Raw genomic sequence first — 16690 nt, 5'->3', positions numbered from 1 at the left:
AACGGTGTTGTTCGCGAGGTTTCACACGTGACACAGGATGATCAAAACACATGATGAGGCTGCAGGTGGAGTCCTGACCTGCTTGTTGGGGTGAGAGCTGTCGTAGCCGAGCACCAGGCTGGATCTGCGGCTGTGCAGCAGCAGGTCGGTCGGCTTGAAGGGCAGAGAGAAGCCCTGGATGCTCCGGCAGAAGTCAAAGGTGTTCCACAGGTAGTTGTTGGTGGAGTCCACGAAAAGGTACTGAAGGAGAAGAAAACAATAGTGCACACATCAGCACAAAAAACAAGACATTATATGGAACAGAAATGTGATGTCAAAGCTAATATTGTTGAATTATTGGTAGGAGTCTTTATTTATTTATATAAATATATATTTATTTATTTATATATAATAAAATTATATTTAAATATATAAATATTTATATAAATATATATTTATTCAAATATATAAATATATATGTATATTTAAATATATAAATATTTATATAAATATATATGCATTCAAATATATAAATATTTATAAACAATATATATTTATTTAAATATATAAATATAAATATTTATAAAAAATATATATTTATTTAAATATATAAATGGAAACAACTACATTCACTTTTAATTTTCCAAATAGATGTAAAATGATGTAACGTCGACTTATAATTATTATTAATATATAAATATATTATATATTAAATATATATCGCTAGTGAAACGAATAAACAAAAATGATCCAGCGATCAAACTCCCGATGTGAAAATTCTCTTTGGATTCATCAGGATTCATGTGATTCTTTGGTCTTTCCCCCTCACCCCCTCCTACTGTACCTGGTGCTCATGTGTTCATGTGCTCATTATGAATATGAATCCAGCTGACCTCAGCAGTGACTCACCCTCTTGTTGTCTGCTGGGCTGTGGTAGAACTGGGAGATGACCTGCTTGTTTCCGTCTTTGGCTTTGACCCCTGACAGCTGGAACTTATCTGAGACCAGCGAGAAGGTCGTCCCGTAGTCGTAGGACACGTACACCTGGAGACAGCGGAAGTTACAAGTATTAAAGTTTACACCTCCGTGATAAACGTGAAAAATACCACATGGCTCTGGATTTAGTGCAGGTAGATGAGGGCTGAATGATTAGTCGTTTTGACGTGATATTTGAGATTGGAAAGAATGCAATTTTCAAATCACATGAGCCTCTTTTTTAATAACATAATTATTAGCGTTTTAACATTAGCAAGTGACGTTTTTTTAATCCTGATTAAATATGGATGACGTGAGCAGATTTGTGCCACATAGAAAATAAAGATTTTAGCTTTAGATGAACACTACCAGACCAAAAAACTGAAAATCCATTTGACAAACCGCATTCTGCAGCATTTACAAGACTGCTGAAAAAAAGTAGATATATTAAAGAAACACCATAGATTAGAAGAGTATGCAAAAACATTTGAACAAAAACTTTATTTGGCAATCAATTATGCCTTAACGTCTTTTGTTGAAGGATGTCCATTATTTTTTAAAAGATGTTTAATTTGTTAACAGTCTTGTTATAATAACCTGAACTGTGTTTTTTTATCCAACATTTTTACTTTTAACCCGTGCCTATTTCTTAACTGTCCAGTTTTTGTTCTGAAAGTTAAATGAATCATCCGGAAGACTCATTTCTGTGTTTCTAACATTGCTCAAATTGGTTGGAAAATAACCGTCCTTCATTTTTAAAGTTCTTTTTACGGTCTAGTTTGTTAAACGGACAAACATGCAGTCATGATTCTGCCACTGTGCATTAATGCATTCTGATTTCTTCGTATATTGTATACTTTTGTGGGGCCGAGCAAATCCTACAGCAATTTAAGCCTTTAGTTTATACACGATGAGATTAAAATGTTTTATTTAATATCCTGTTTTCCTCTGGCTGTGGAATAAGCCCACCGTAAACCATATAAAACGCCATATTGCAACAATACATTTTCATTTTTTTTAAAAAGGTAAAATACTTACCATGATACAGCCAGATATAAAAACAATAAAGCGATATTGATTTTTGGTTATACCGACCAGAACTCGCCGGTGGGTTCCCAGATTACATTTCAAGGATTTATGTTGACACCGGGTGATTAATTGATTTACTAATGATCATTTATGGGGTGAAGAGTTCCCTTAACAAAGAGGCTAAATTATACTTTAACCCTCTGAACCCCAAAACCTGCTGGCGGGATTGAAACGCCTGTTTTCTTTAAACAATTGCCAATAGAGGTGTAGGATTTCTTATTTAGCAGTTTAGTTAAATGTGAGAAGAAACGCCCAGAAACAGTTTGGGTGTCAGAGGGTTAAGTATTTATGCTCTAATGTGTTACACATTAAACTAGTTCCTGGTTCAGTGGTTATGTTGCACAAATATTGTTGCCCTAAATCTTTACTGGTTAATATATAATACTGGTTAATATTCATCAAACGTTGGATTTTATACTGATTCTTTTTTCATGCAAACTCAAATAAAGAGATGATGAGGTTCACTTGCAGAAAGCAGAAACAAGCTGCGTTCAATGACTGTGCTTTAGGCGTTTCAGTGTGTGTGTGTGTGTGTGTGTGTGTGTGTGTGTGTGTGTGTGTGTGTGTGTTAATGTAGCAGATGGAGAGTTTAATCTGTTGCTCAACAATCATAACATCACCAGAAATATGTTCGACAAGTGTGAACACACACACACACACACACACACACACACACACACACACACACACACACACACACACACACACACACACACACACACACACACACACACACACACACACACACACACACACACACACACACACACACACACACACACACACACACACACACACCTTCTGCTGCACTGCTCATTTGTTGAAGCAGTGACTAAGCTTCAGCAGAGAAGTGGAGTAAACTCTGATGGATGTGATCTGGTATCAGATTAGATGTAAAGAGGACATGGATGTGTGTGTGTTCATGTGGACTCACCGAGCTGGTTTTGGGTCCGATGGCTCCGGCGCTGTCCCGGGCCAACGCCACGATGACGTTGCTCTTCTTCCCGGCCCAGTGGACCACCATCTGGTTATGGGAGTCGTTCAGGGCGGCCTGCAGGACAAACACAAGGTTGAACCAGAGTTTAGTTTAGACTGGTTGTAGTGAATTGGATCACCATGCAATCAGGTGAATGTCACGAATGATAAAATCACAATTTACATTTTGAGGGTTTATACAACAAGTTTACAAGGTTTTTATTTGTTGTTGTACAGCAGGGTTGCACAAAAATAACAAAAATAAATGCTTTCTCTATAAATACACACTTTAATAACATTCCTGTTTTAACGTAATCTTATTTGTTTGTTTGTTTTCCATATTTTACTCTAATTCTTTAGATTTTTGAATTATGTCTTTACTATTGCACAGTTTTTTTGTCACGCACCAATCACCAAGACAATTTTCTTGTATGTGTAGCACACTTGGCAAAAAACATTAAAAATCTACATTTGAGTAAGTATTTTGCAGCCAAATCAAATTGTTTACAGGATATTCAACCTTTGTTTCTTTAGAATGCATTTCATACCTGACTTCCTTCTTAACAGGGCTTGTATAAAGGTCATAAAGCAGTTTATAAATATATGAGATATGAGTTTACAGCTAATTAAAGCTCCTTCTCGGCATTGTGGATGATGGGCTTCAACGTTTTACTGGTTACGCTGATCGTATTATTGCTCCTTGGCAGTAAATTTTGTTTGCACGTCCTCTGGCGTTTCAGAGGATTATGCATTGAACATGAACACCTTTGTACATATTCACAGCTAACACGTTCCAGCTGTGAAGATTAAAAATACATCTCAGGGGAAACGGGGTGCAGACTGAGAATCTCTCTGCAGACTTGTGTAAACTGTTGCTCGTTCTTATTATCAGCAGGAAGGTGGCTTATAAAGAATCAGTCCCCAGAACACAAGGTAACATCCTTGCCTACATTTCCGAAACTAAGAGACAACAATCAGAAGACCCACAGCAGCTGAACCAGCCCTCGAGGCTTCATGGCAGCTGAAGGAATGCAAACAGACGAGGCTTCGACCTGAGATAACCTCCAGCTGTCAGAGACAAACCATATCTAATAACCAAATCAACTCAGGCGGTCTGCGTAGTTTAAAGAGCAAAGAGGTTAAAGGTGTGAATGTTTGCACTCGTGACAAAACCCACAGAGACAAATATAACTAAACGCTGCAGTTCCTCTCAGCTCTTTGGATCCTTTTAGCATCTTTTAGCTCGTTGTTTTGGTTTCCAGAAGCAGCAGGGAAAAGCTCTGATAAACCCAAAGTATGCACCAAAGTATGAGCAACTAGCTGGTAAATATGACGGAGCATTTAGCTGACAATGAGACGGATATTTTGAGTGTAGATTGGATTAAGGTCGACAGAAATGGAACTCCAAATGATCGCCAATGTTTTACACTTAATGTGCATGTCTCGCCTGCAGGATTGAAAAGCATGTTTGCCTCTAAACAATCGCCAAAACCACTCCATTTATCAGAACCAGAGGCTGTAAAAAAAGTCATTATCATCATATTTTCATCCATCATCATCCTCTTTCCGACTGTCCTTGAACACATCATGTGTGAAGAGCGCTTCCATCAGAACGAGCAACCAAAACTAAGCTTAAACCTGTGATATTTCATCAAAAACATTTTATTCTACATGTCTCATTTAAAATCCCGCCACAAATAAACTGTTTGCTTTAAACAGATTCTGTAAAAAACATTAAATTCTGAGCTCCTCAGAGAAACTAAAAAGACATGATTGATTCATCTGAGACCAACAGTCATGTGACTAAAAATCTGTGAAACTTTGACTGAACTACAGGATGTTAACACAGAGCAGAGAGGAGAGGAGAGGATGTACAAATGTGAATAGTTCAATATATATAACATGTAGAGCCTCCATTTTTTCCAACATTAGTAACAATTGGAAACATGTTGGATATATAGATTCCATTGTTTTCAAATTTTTGTTAAATAAATTATCAAAGAAACTGAACTTGCGTTATTTTGTTCTTCTTTTTTAATGATTTATGTCATTATAACTGTGTTATTCTGCACTAAAGTCATGTTTGAGTTCTCTCTGCTTCTAGTCATGATTGATCTGTTTCTATAGAGGTGGAGGACTTTTATTTTTATCTTATGTAGTGAAAAAGAGACCACAGAGAGAAAATTGTGACTAAACTGCTTCTGGGTTCAGAGGGTTTTGTTTTGACCAAATTTGTTGCCGCATTCTTTTTAAGTTTCTGGTGTAAAATGTATTATTTTAATAATGAATAACAAATTCAGTATATTCATATATCTGTATTTATTATCTACATTTTGTTTTACAAAAAAAAAGGTAAATGTGTCTTTAAGATCAGCTGACAGTAAGAAGAATAACCAGACTTGTCCCTGCTAGTAAATCTCTCACAGTGAGAGTATTCAGCGTGTCTGTTTTCATGTAGAGGGAGGGTAACACCATGACTCGCTGTAACAAACATTAATTCTCCACTCAGTGCACCTCCCATCGGGTGAACAGATCAATGAGAAGAAATAGGCCATTTCATTTTTCTCACTGTCGCTGCCTCACCACCTCATCCCCGCGCTGCCTTTCTCTCCTCATCTTTTATTGATGCTTCTCGCTTCAAAGGGATTTTTTTTCCTGCATGTTTCCCTCCCGACTCTCACCGTGGAGCAAACAACAAATATCTTCTCCACCCATGTCAGCCGGGATCTAACGCACACCCTCCGTCGGTATTCTGCTATCGCCACGATGGAGATGACGCCGCAAAAACAGAGATTTAATAAGCATGAAACATTTCAACAGCAGCTGGCAGTGAAGCCTGTCATGTTTGTTGCTAACATCAGGGTGTGGATTCTCTGTTCTGCATCAACGTTTAAAAATAATCCTACAAGAAGGCCTAAAATACCCAGAAAGCATTTCAGCAACAACACATGTGCTGTACTGACGATCGGTATCCTCCAATATTCAGTAAAATATGAGATCAGGACATCATTTATGCTTTTCTAGTCTCTGATAATGTTACAGTGTAAACAACCAATCTGTGTTTAAATCAACAGGAGAGCTAGTAACGTTAGCAGCACAGTTAACGGCTAACGAACGGCGGTTCAGTTCAGTTACATTATGATGCGTTCAGGCTCTGTTCAGTGAAAATTTGTATTAGCTGAAGGTTAATTATAACGTTATCACGATGTGTTCACATGTAATCTGGTAAAATGTAGTGTTGACGATAAACTTACTTTAACAAAGTAAAAGGTATTTTTAATGGTTTACTGACTTCAGAGTGTTGAAATTATTTTTAGTAATGGTGGCAAAATAAAAAGTCTGGATCCTTGTAGACCAGCTGCTATAATGAAACAACAAAGGGATCTGTATCTGACAATATGGATCACCAATGATTGGATAGTAGTTTCAGCGGCAAAAAAATGTGGTCATGGATCTCTGAAAAGATATATTTGCTCACTTTATTTCTTCTGTGAGTTTTATGATCCGTTGCCCCTCTTTAAATAAGTCAAAAACAGTAAAGATATTTCCTATAGCAAGTTTGTCGCTAGAAAGACACAACTTTAACCTTTTCCCCGTCTATCAAAGGAGCGATTATGAGCCGTAAGCTTCGCAGATACACAACTTTCTTCTCCAGCTCTGGCTTTAGTCATCAGCCTCCTCCGCCTCCGCCTCCTCCTCCTCCTCCTCCATCTTCCTCAGCCTGCCTCCCTCAGGGCCGCCTCAATAAAAGCCAGCGCTGTCTCTCTTTAAAGGCCGAGGTGTTGCAGCAGTAAATCTCTGGTTTTAGGCCTCACTGGCTGAAGCGGTTGCCAGAGGCTCCACATACGGCTGAATCTAGAGGATGATGATGACTGCAAAGATGAAAAACAATTTGCCTGGTTGCAGCAAACTGCAGCTTGGGAGCTAAAGCAGCAAAGGGCCCATCGAGAGCCGACAGCCGGCCTGTTTGCTAAACGCTGATATCTCCACCATGATGAGTTGCATATGTCTGCCGTAAAAGCTCCCTGTTATCTTCTTATAAAACACGCCGTCTTTGTTATGAAGCTCCATAAACTGCAGAGTCACCGCTCTGCTTCTAGATAAACTGACCGTCCTCACATGAGTCTTAGGTTTCTTCTATTAGCAACATTTCAAATGCATTATTCACAGCGTAAGAACATCATTACTGATACCGGCCTACATTTACAGCTGACACAGAAAAACCACAGACCAATCGGGGAAGTCGTGGACTCAGACAGTTTCAACCAGGCTGCAAACTCCGAATCTGAAAATTGAAGCCAATGCTTCATGTGTTAAAGCTGCATTCTCTCTGCTGTCCATCAGGGGGCGCCTCCTCTGGTTGTATAGAAGTCTATGAGAAAATGACTCTACTTCTCTCTTGATTTATTCCCTCAGTAAACATTGTAAACATGAGTTTATGGTCTCAATCTCTAGTTTCAAGTCTTCTTCAATACAGCATGATGTTCATTTAGTAAATGATGCTCCATTTAGAGTCAAACAGACCATAAAGCAGGGGATGCTTTAGGGCGGGGCTACACACTGATTGACAGGTCGACACCAGAGACGTATACGGAGTCTCTACGTCACTCCTCCTCAGTCCAAATATGGTCACTTCTGTTTACTGGTTGCAAAAAACCAAGATGGCGATGGCCAAAACGCCAAACTCAAGGCTTCAAAAGGCCACAAACCAATGGGTTGATGTCATCAACCACATTAAGACAATTACAAAATCAGCTTTCTATCACTTGAAGAATATAGATCAAGGATTAAAGGACCTGTATCTCAGCAGGATTTATAAAACCTTGCATTTATCTTCAGCAGACTCGATTAACGATGTCTTCCTAATAAATCTTTTAGATAGCAGCAGCTGATTGAGAACGCTGCTGCTTGAGTCCTAACTGAGACCAAGAAACCGGATCCCATCACTCCAGTTCTGGGTTTATTTACACTGGTTTCCTGTCGATCAGAGAGCTGGTTTCAAAAAACTACTGTTGGTTTATAAAGTACTGAATGTTTTATTACATTATGAACCATCCAGAGTTCTGCTTTCTGTCCCCAGAGTCAAAACTAAAAAAAAATGATGCTCCACATATCTGGAAAAAACTCCCAGAAAACTGCAGGTCAGCTGCAACTCTCATCTCAAGGCTAAGGATATTTATTAAATCATTTCTTACAGCTTTTATTCTTGTATTTTATATCGGTCTTACAGTGTTTGAGAATGTATCTGTAGTGGACATCCGACATTGAAGCTGCAAAACAGTCCGGTACTCTCCAGACTCTCCAGCTGACTGCTCTTTAGGGAAATACTTGTTTCAAGTGTGAATGACTGCGCATGAATGCACCATTGTGAGAAGCAGAACTGCACTTCCTGGTTGTTGTTGTTTTAAGTTACAATCCTTAAGATGAAGAAAACCAACACCCCTTAAAACGAAAACAAACACACTTTGAGAAGCTCGTCTGCCAGAAAAGCAACAGTAGACCAACCTGTACCTGAACTATCTGTTTACAGAGCAACCACTAAAAAACTGAACTGAGGGAATTCATCGCCTCAAGTCAATAATTGAAATAGCAGACATCGTTAAACTCGTACAATGTGAAGCAGAATCAGTAGGAAACATTAGGTCTGACTCGACATGAGGAGAACTGTTAGCACACAGAAGAAGAAGGTTTCTACTAATCAGATAGAATTAGCTTCCTGTGGTTCTTTTGTTCATGTGTAGGTAGGAGGTGATGGCAGACACCACCACTAACAGTAAAAACTACCTTATAGAGAGGTAAGTACTAAATCTAAATACATTGATTGGCTTTAAAGTGGTGCAGGGATGATGTATTTTTGTAGTCCAACAGGAAGCTATCATCACTGGTTCCTTCAGCAAAACAACCAATGGGATTCTTCCATTTGATTTTGGGTTATTGCAGATAAATAATCTCTGTTTAAAACAAACGTTTATGATTCTTACAGGTTATGTCATCAAGATAATCTTCACAAATGAACACCACATCTAACGTTAAGCTATAAAGGAACTCAACCACGGTCACATGACTTCATGTCTCCACCACTAAGCTAAAGGAGGACTAAACATTACAATTTCTTCCGCTTGTGTTAAGCACAGACCTTATTTCAGATATCTAACCAGAAAGACATTCAGACACACAGAAACACTTTGACACAAGGGAACAGAAAGTGAAAATATGCTGACTCTTGTAAAATTATTTTTTGGTGAGAAACTTGAATTCCAGTTGTTTAAAGGAGATGTTTTCACATTAATATAAAATTGATATAAGAGATGAATTATGTTACTGTTAACACTAGCTCTAAGCAGCTTATAATACATGATTAAAACTACTAATCAAGATTATTTCATCAAAAAATACAATCTTTTATTTCCTAATCATATGAATTTGGTGTTTTTTATGTAAATAAGCACTATTGATGACCATAAGAAAGTAAAAAGATAACATTTAGAACTGTTGGAAGGTTTGCACTGAAGAAAATCTGAATCTGCATAAAAAAAAAAAGAAAAAAAAGAAAATGTAATTGGCCAAGAAAATCTCAATCGTTGTATTTGTGCAATCGAAAAGCTCCACCCGTAGAAACGCTCTCTTTGTTGACATGGATCAACACTGCTTTACTGTTTTAATGAGGTGGAGAAGCTGCAGCCTAGCAACACCCGAAGAAAGATACCTTCAAACTACGCATAATACGGTGATTTAGGGAAATAATGCACAGCTTCGTGCTCATAAGAATTCAGTTTTTGGTTCTTTAGTCCAGCATCATATCTCCGGTGCTGTTTGTCTCCTCCTCTACGCTGCTCTGAAACATGGCGGCTGGTCCCGAAGGAGTTCATCATCTGCTCCCGTCCATCAATCTCTGAGACAGCATCGTGGTCACTGGGGGAGTCATGGGGGGGGGTGTCTCAAGGTTTACTGTCTGTCTCTCACACACTATCATGCATAATGCAGTCCCGTCTCAACAGAAGCTATCTGTGAAAACCAGTCTCAGTTTAGTCCTGGTCCTCTATAGACCTCCATCAGTAAACCAGACCATCAGAGAGAAGATCGTCTGTTTCTATAAAGTTATTCTTAAAGCTCGTCATCGGAGCCACAGGGTCGGATTCTGGAGAAACCAGATGAAATCATGAAGGTTCACCAGAAACTCCTTCAGCTCAGACTCCAGCAGAGACCAGTCCACCGTGGACAGACCCAGATCCAGCAGAGACCAGTCCACCGTGGACAGAGGCAGTCTGTCAGACCCTGCTGCAGTGAAATGAGAGGTTTTCTAAAGGGACTCTGGTGCTCGGAGACACTACCACTTTAGTCCACAGGGGGCGCCAGAATCCACACAAAATGAAATTTCCTCGTGGTAACTTTCATTTAGTCTTTTTGGGGGAAATAAGACAAAAAAATGGATTTGTTTTTTAAATTAGTAAGCGAGATGTTTGTACTGAAACCGACTTTAAACCACACCGACTGTATTGCTAATTTTCTGTAACATGTTAAAGAGTGTATCTAAAGACATTATTGTCGGGTGTTGGAGCAGATACATTCTAAAGTAAATTTTTCCCAGTTAGCGCAGGTGAAATATGCAAAACTGGCTCCGGTGTTAAGTCCCACTGAGCCCTTATAAAGTAACTAAAAACTGCCTGAGAGGAAATTTGGAAAAAGGCCATAAAGACTTTTAGAGACCATTAAGAGGTATGCTTAAAAACCAAGTTAACTTCGTCAATACAGGCCAACCTTTGGAGCAAAAAGCTCTGTCTCCACACAGTTCTATTCTAATGCATGTTGTTTTAATATTTACATCCAACTGGAACGTTAGTTAACTCACCGTCTCCTAATGGAACAGTTTATACTCTGACAGCAGACTCAAATAAAAGCGGTTGGTGCAACACAGCTAATTGTCATCTGATGTTAATTAAAAATAATGAATCCGCTGAGAATTAGGAGCGATGCGGCAACAAAGCAACATGCTTATTTAACTTTATAGAACTCTTTGACTGAAGCTAATTGTCTCTCTTACAGGTGTCACATCCTCAGCAGGCGGGCCGGGTTTCCCTTTCATTAACAAGCCGATACATGCAGCTGAGAGACTGAATGCATTCCTTATTAGTGGTTAGGTGCAAAGAAAAGCCTCTGGAAGTGTTGTAGCTGCAGGATAGAGCTTCTTTACCATTAATGCAAAGCTTCAACAATGCATACTGAATATTTGGAATGGATCCAATGCCATTTCGGGCATGTTTAATAGTAGTGTTTAGTATTCACAAAGGCCATTTGTTCTTAAAAAGCACGATCAGGCCGAGACACCAGCCTCTCGAAGCATTAGTCATCCAGACCAGACAAGTGCAGGCCAGACGTTTCTCGTCAGAGGATTAGGGATGGACGAGAAACCTTAACACCAACCAACACAGCTAAATACACTCCACACTACGTAGGTACATTCACACTGCAGGTCTGTGTTTATCCCCATTAACTAACCTAAAGAGAGGCTCGTTTTGTCGTCATGCCATAACTCATTTTTAAGTATTTGCATTGACGACTGTGAGGCTTTGTTCAGACCTGACATTAAGATGAGTCTTTACAAGATGACAGTTCTAATGATGGTGTTTACAGCTGACACAGAAAAAACCCACAGACCAATCTGTGAAGTCATGGACTGTACACAGTTTAAACCAGGCGGCAACCTCCAGTTCTGAAAAGTGAAGTGTGTTAAAGCTGCATTCTCTCTCCTGTCCATCAGGGGGCGACTCCTCTGGTTGTATAGAAGTCTATGAGAAAATGACTCTACTTCTCTCTTGATTTATTCCCTCAGTAAACATTGTAAACATGAGTTTATGGTCTCAATCTCTAGTTTCAAGTCTTCTTCAATACAGCATGATGCTAAATTACCGCGACTCCATCAGCATCTTCGTCGTAGAGCGCAGGTTTAGTTTCTTTAGTAATGGCAGACGCCACAGTAACGCAACACCCCGTCCAAAGAAAACCATTAAGATAAATCAATGCAAGCGTCACGGCTGGCACCTCTTCTCCTTTTTTTAAATTCAACATGTGAACGGCCCCTTATTTCTCATGAGCCAAGAAAAATCTTTCAGCAAATTGAGATAATTCAACATGTTCAATTGTTTCAGACTCTTGTTTTAGAATCTTCTTGAGATTTGAGTTAAATGTGTTTCTCTTCTTGCAGCCGGAGCTTTACAGCAGATACAGGAACCACTTTAACGCCACATTCCTCTTCCTCCCTTCCTCCTTCTGACTCTTTGATATCCTTCTGATAATGTGGAGGAGTTGGGCTCTGTGTGTGTCTGGTACCACCGAGCAGCCAAACAGAGCAACAATACACTTGGGGATTGAGCCTCCACCTCCTCCACCTCCTCCACCCTCCTCAGCTCTGAGCCCTCCATTATTCAACCCAGCATCGGCGTCGGCCTCAAACAATGACATCATCTCTGCAGGACTGGCAGCCGATGAGGGCTCGCTGCATGCTCGCCACTTTGCATGTGAGAGTCAGCATGAGCTGTTAGCGAATAGCAAGTTCTTTCTACTGGCAGACAGGAAGCACGACTTCCTCCACGACTTCAGGTTAGCCGTCACTGAGGTGGAACGCCAAAAATAAGAAAAGGACACGAAGATGCAAAGAGCTAATGCCAGGCTTGTTATTGTGTGGAATAGAGGCCCTCCATATAAATATGATAATAATCATATTCATGTACTTCTTCACGGCTGAATGAGAGGTGGGCTGAGGTTGTTCCAGCTCCGCTTCAAACGTCTTCACAGCAGCTGCACAAACTCAACCGCAGAAAAAAACTAATGAAGATGTTTTCATACTGGAGCTAAGTGCTGCGTGGTAGCTCACACTCACACATATATACACTCTCACACTCACACATATATACACTCTCTCACACACACACACACACATACACTCTCTCACACACACACACACACACTGTTGTGCCTTGGGCCCGAGCTCAGAGATTTCAGATTGAGAGTCTTTGATGAATTTTAAGAAAAAAAAGGCTTTGAGAATCGGAATGCATGCGTTGAGGGTGAAGACGCGCGGTGTGCGGTAAGAAAAGTGTGTGTTTGGTGGTTTGAGGAGGCAGCGTGTGGGAGAAAACACTGATCCAACCCCCGAGTGATTCACTTTAAAAGACATTCAGTTGGGTTTTTAACATTCCCTTAAAAAGCACACATGTACATCACAACTAAGTATTTTGCCATCTTTTACTAAACCTAACGAGGTTGTTTGAAGGACAGGTAAGGACTGTGGTTGTAGATGTACTTTGTGAGGCTGTTTTGCAGTTTATTTCCATCAAAACCAAAGCTTCAAAGTGCCCTTTAAACAGGTTGGGACATAAATGGACAGTGGACACGAGAACAGCCGTCACCAAGGCAACCAAAGGATGTCCGGATTGACCTGCTCTTGTTATCCGTCCCTAGTCTTAGTCACACAAACACTAAACTAATGCACTCCCTCGCTCACTGTAGCCGACATTAAACTATCACAACATGAGATATGAATCCTCTCTCACCAGTGGTGTAAGGTTTTTACACATTTATCGTTAACCATCAGTGTGTGAAATAAAGTTTTACTGACGGTCGTTATCCTCCAATATTCAGTAAAATATGAGATCAGGACTTCATTTATGCTTTTCTAGTCTCTGATGATGTTACATTGTAAACAACCTGTGTTTAAACCAACAGGAGGAGAGATAGTAACGTTAGCAGCACCGCTAACAGATAACAAACAGAGGTTCAGTTCAGTTACATTATGATGCGTTCAGGCTCTGTTCAGTGAAAATTAGTATTGTCTGAAGGTAAATTATAACATTATCACGATGTGTTCACATGTAATCTGTAAAATGCAGTGTTGGTGATGAACTAGAATAAATCCAGTAGTTTGAAGGAGATGTTTTCACATTAATATAAAATAGATATTAGAGATGAATTATGATGTTTAACTTCCTAACACTAGCTCTAAGCAGATTATAATACATCATTGAAACTACTAAAGACTAGATTTGTTTAAATCAAGAAAGTTACAATCTTTAAGTTCCTTATTTTTTATGCAAAAATTTAAAAAAAAACACTATAAATGACTATAACAAAGTAAAATTAGAACACTTAGAATATTTAATGTTTTACTGACTTCAGAGTGTTGAAATTATTTTGTGGACGGTGGCAAATAAAAGAGTCTGGATCCTTGTAGACCAGCTGCTATAATGAAACAACAAAAGGGATCTGTATCTGCCAATATTGATCACCAATGATCAGTAATTAGTATCGGCAGCAAAAAAAGCATGATCGGTTATTTCCAAAAGTTAAATTTGCGCCCTTTCTTCTTTTTATGCCGATCTGATCCGTGTGTTTGATCATTGATACGATCTGAACCATGAGTTTTATGATCCGTTACACTAATATTTGGTTGTGCTGAATAATTTCGCCTTTTAGTTCATCAGCTGTGTTTCTGTCTCTGTGTTGACATCGAGCTCTCTACAGGAGAGGAGCGTCGTACTGACGAGTCGACCCGCTCTAAATGCTCATGTCTGCTGTTCTTTCACCAGCTGTTCTTGTTGTTGTTGTTGTTCAGAGACAGTGTCACGGCTATTTCTGGCCTCCCATCGTTACAATCACTGCTCTTAATCATCATGTGCTCTCACTACAGTGCAGAGTAAATAAACAGTGAGAAGACACACAGGGACTGAGCACAAATAAATCCTCTATGTTAACAGATATTTCTATTTTTATCACCATCTCCAGGAACATTTGTTTCACTCCCAAATTATTATATTAAAATGAATGTTTTTTGGGTTTTAATCTTTTAAACATAGATTCAACCTGTGGTTTTATTAAAGTATATACATGCAGTTTCAAATACTCAGGAGTATGAGAGCTCTTTGCTTGCAAGAAATGGTTAAGAACTAGGTCAGGCCTTATTCTCTCCATCCTATCAGATTGCAGCAAAATTTCCTTCCAGTGTCGTAAAGTTGACGCATTATTCTAGAAGTATGGAAGATAATTTGAGAGAAAACATATTTCGGCTGATCTCCAAACAGTAGAACACTGATCATTTCTGCAGACTGATGTTCTGCTTGTTGTCCAGATGTTGAGATAAACTGCAGCTGTTTCCTCCTTAACTTGTGAGGGTTTTATTGAGTTTGAGACAACGAGAGTTCTCAGAGTCTACTGGAGGAACATGTAGAACCACTTTGGATCTTTGTGTTCTCTCTGACATCATGTGACTTGAGGCTTTAAAACATCCACAAACCAATGGTTGACGTCACCATAACTATGTCCAGTTCTTTTATACAGTCTACGGTCTGGACAAGGGAAAACCTGCAGGCTGGTGTCAGTCTTCTAAGAGCCACTATCAAACCCCATGCCAGGTCAGTTACCCACGGATTAGGTCAATGGATCCATCATTAATTATGCAAACCATCATCTTTAATTATGACGCCTGCTAAAGCTTCATAATGAGTCCAGGCACACTACCACAGGGACAACAAAGCTGAGGGACAAACACTTGACAAGTTAAGCGTTTAAATAACAAGCTGTTACAGCGGCCGAAACCTGATCCGGATCGGAGTCTCCCGAGGCCGTTTACCCCGTTTGCTGGGTTTGGACTGCGGGTGTCACCAGACGACATATGTTACAACAAGCACCTTAACAGGAATATTGATTCATCTACATGCATCTGCAAGAAAACCGATATCCCAACACAGTCCCACCGACTTTCTATGCAACTAAACCAACAGTTAGGTTTATGCAACAAAACCAACAGTTAGGTTTAGGCAACAAAACCAACAGTTAGGTTTAGACAACAAAACCAACAGTTAGGTTTAGGCAACAAAACCAACAGTTAGGTTTAGGCAACAAAACCAACAGTTAGGTTTAGGCAACAAAACCAACAGTTAGGTTTAGACAACAAAACCAACAGTTAGGTTTAGACAACTAAACCAACAGTTAGGTTTAGACAACAAAACCAACAGTTAGGTTTAGGCAACAAAACCAAACCAGTTAGGTTTAGGCAACAAAACCAACAGTTAGGTTTAGACAACAAAACCAACAGTTAGGTTTAGGCAACAAAACCAACAGTTAGGTTTAGACAACAAAACCAACAGTTAGGTTTAGGCAACAAAACCAACAGTTAGGTTTAGGCAACAAAACCAACAGTTAGGTTTAGGCAACAAAACCAACAGTTAGGTTTAGACAACAAAACCAACAGTTAGGTTTAGACAACAAAACCAACAGTTAGACAACAAAACCAACAGGTTTAGACAACAAAACCAACAGTTAGGTTTAGGCAACAAAACCAACAGTTAGGTTTAGGCAACAAAACCAACAGTTAGGTTTAGACAACAAAACCAACAGTTAGGTTTAAGCAACAAAACCAACAGTTAGGTTTAGACAACAAAACCAACAAAACCAACAGTTAGGTTTAGACAACAAAACCAACAGTTAGGTTTAGACAACAAAACCAACAGTTAGGTTTAGGCAACAAAACCAACAGTTAGGTTTAGGCAACAAAACCATCAGTTGGGTTTAAGCAACAAAACCAACAGTTATGTTTAGGCAACAAAACCAACAGTTATGTTTAGGCAACAAAAGGGTTTGGGTCAAAACACAAACCAATAGATTGCATTTTGAGACTATT

The 16690-nt window shown here is 39.3% G+C and overlaps 1 protein-coding gene across 1 annotated transcript in view; it reads right to left on the bottom strand.

Annotated features, from left to right (window-relative positions):
* The window catches only part of sorl1 (sortilin-related receptor, L(DLR class) A repeats containing), a 75974-nt gene that overhangs the window by 57556 nt on the left and 1728 nt on the right, over positions 1-16690 (bottom strand). The window contains 3 exon segments of the mRNA XM_054611209.1: positions 79-240; positions 889-1023; positions 2978-3094. Coding sequence (XP_054467184.1) covers positions 79-240; positions 889-1023; positions 2978-3094 — 414 coding nt within the window.

Source organism: Anoplopoma fimbria, chromosome 1, assembly GCF_027596085.1.
Source record: "Anoplopoma fimbria isolate UVic2021 breed Golden Eagle Sablefish chromosome 1, Afim_UVic_2022, whole genome shotgun sequence".
NCBI classification, from domain to species: domain Eukaryota; kingdom Metazoa; phylum Chordata; class Actinopteri; order Perciformes; family Anoplopomatidae; genus Anoplopoma; species Anoplopoma fimbria.
This window is presented reverse-complemented; position numbering and strand designations above follow the sequence as displayed.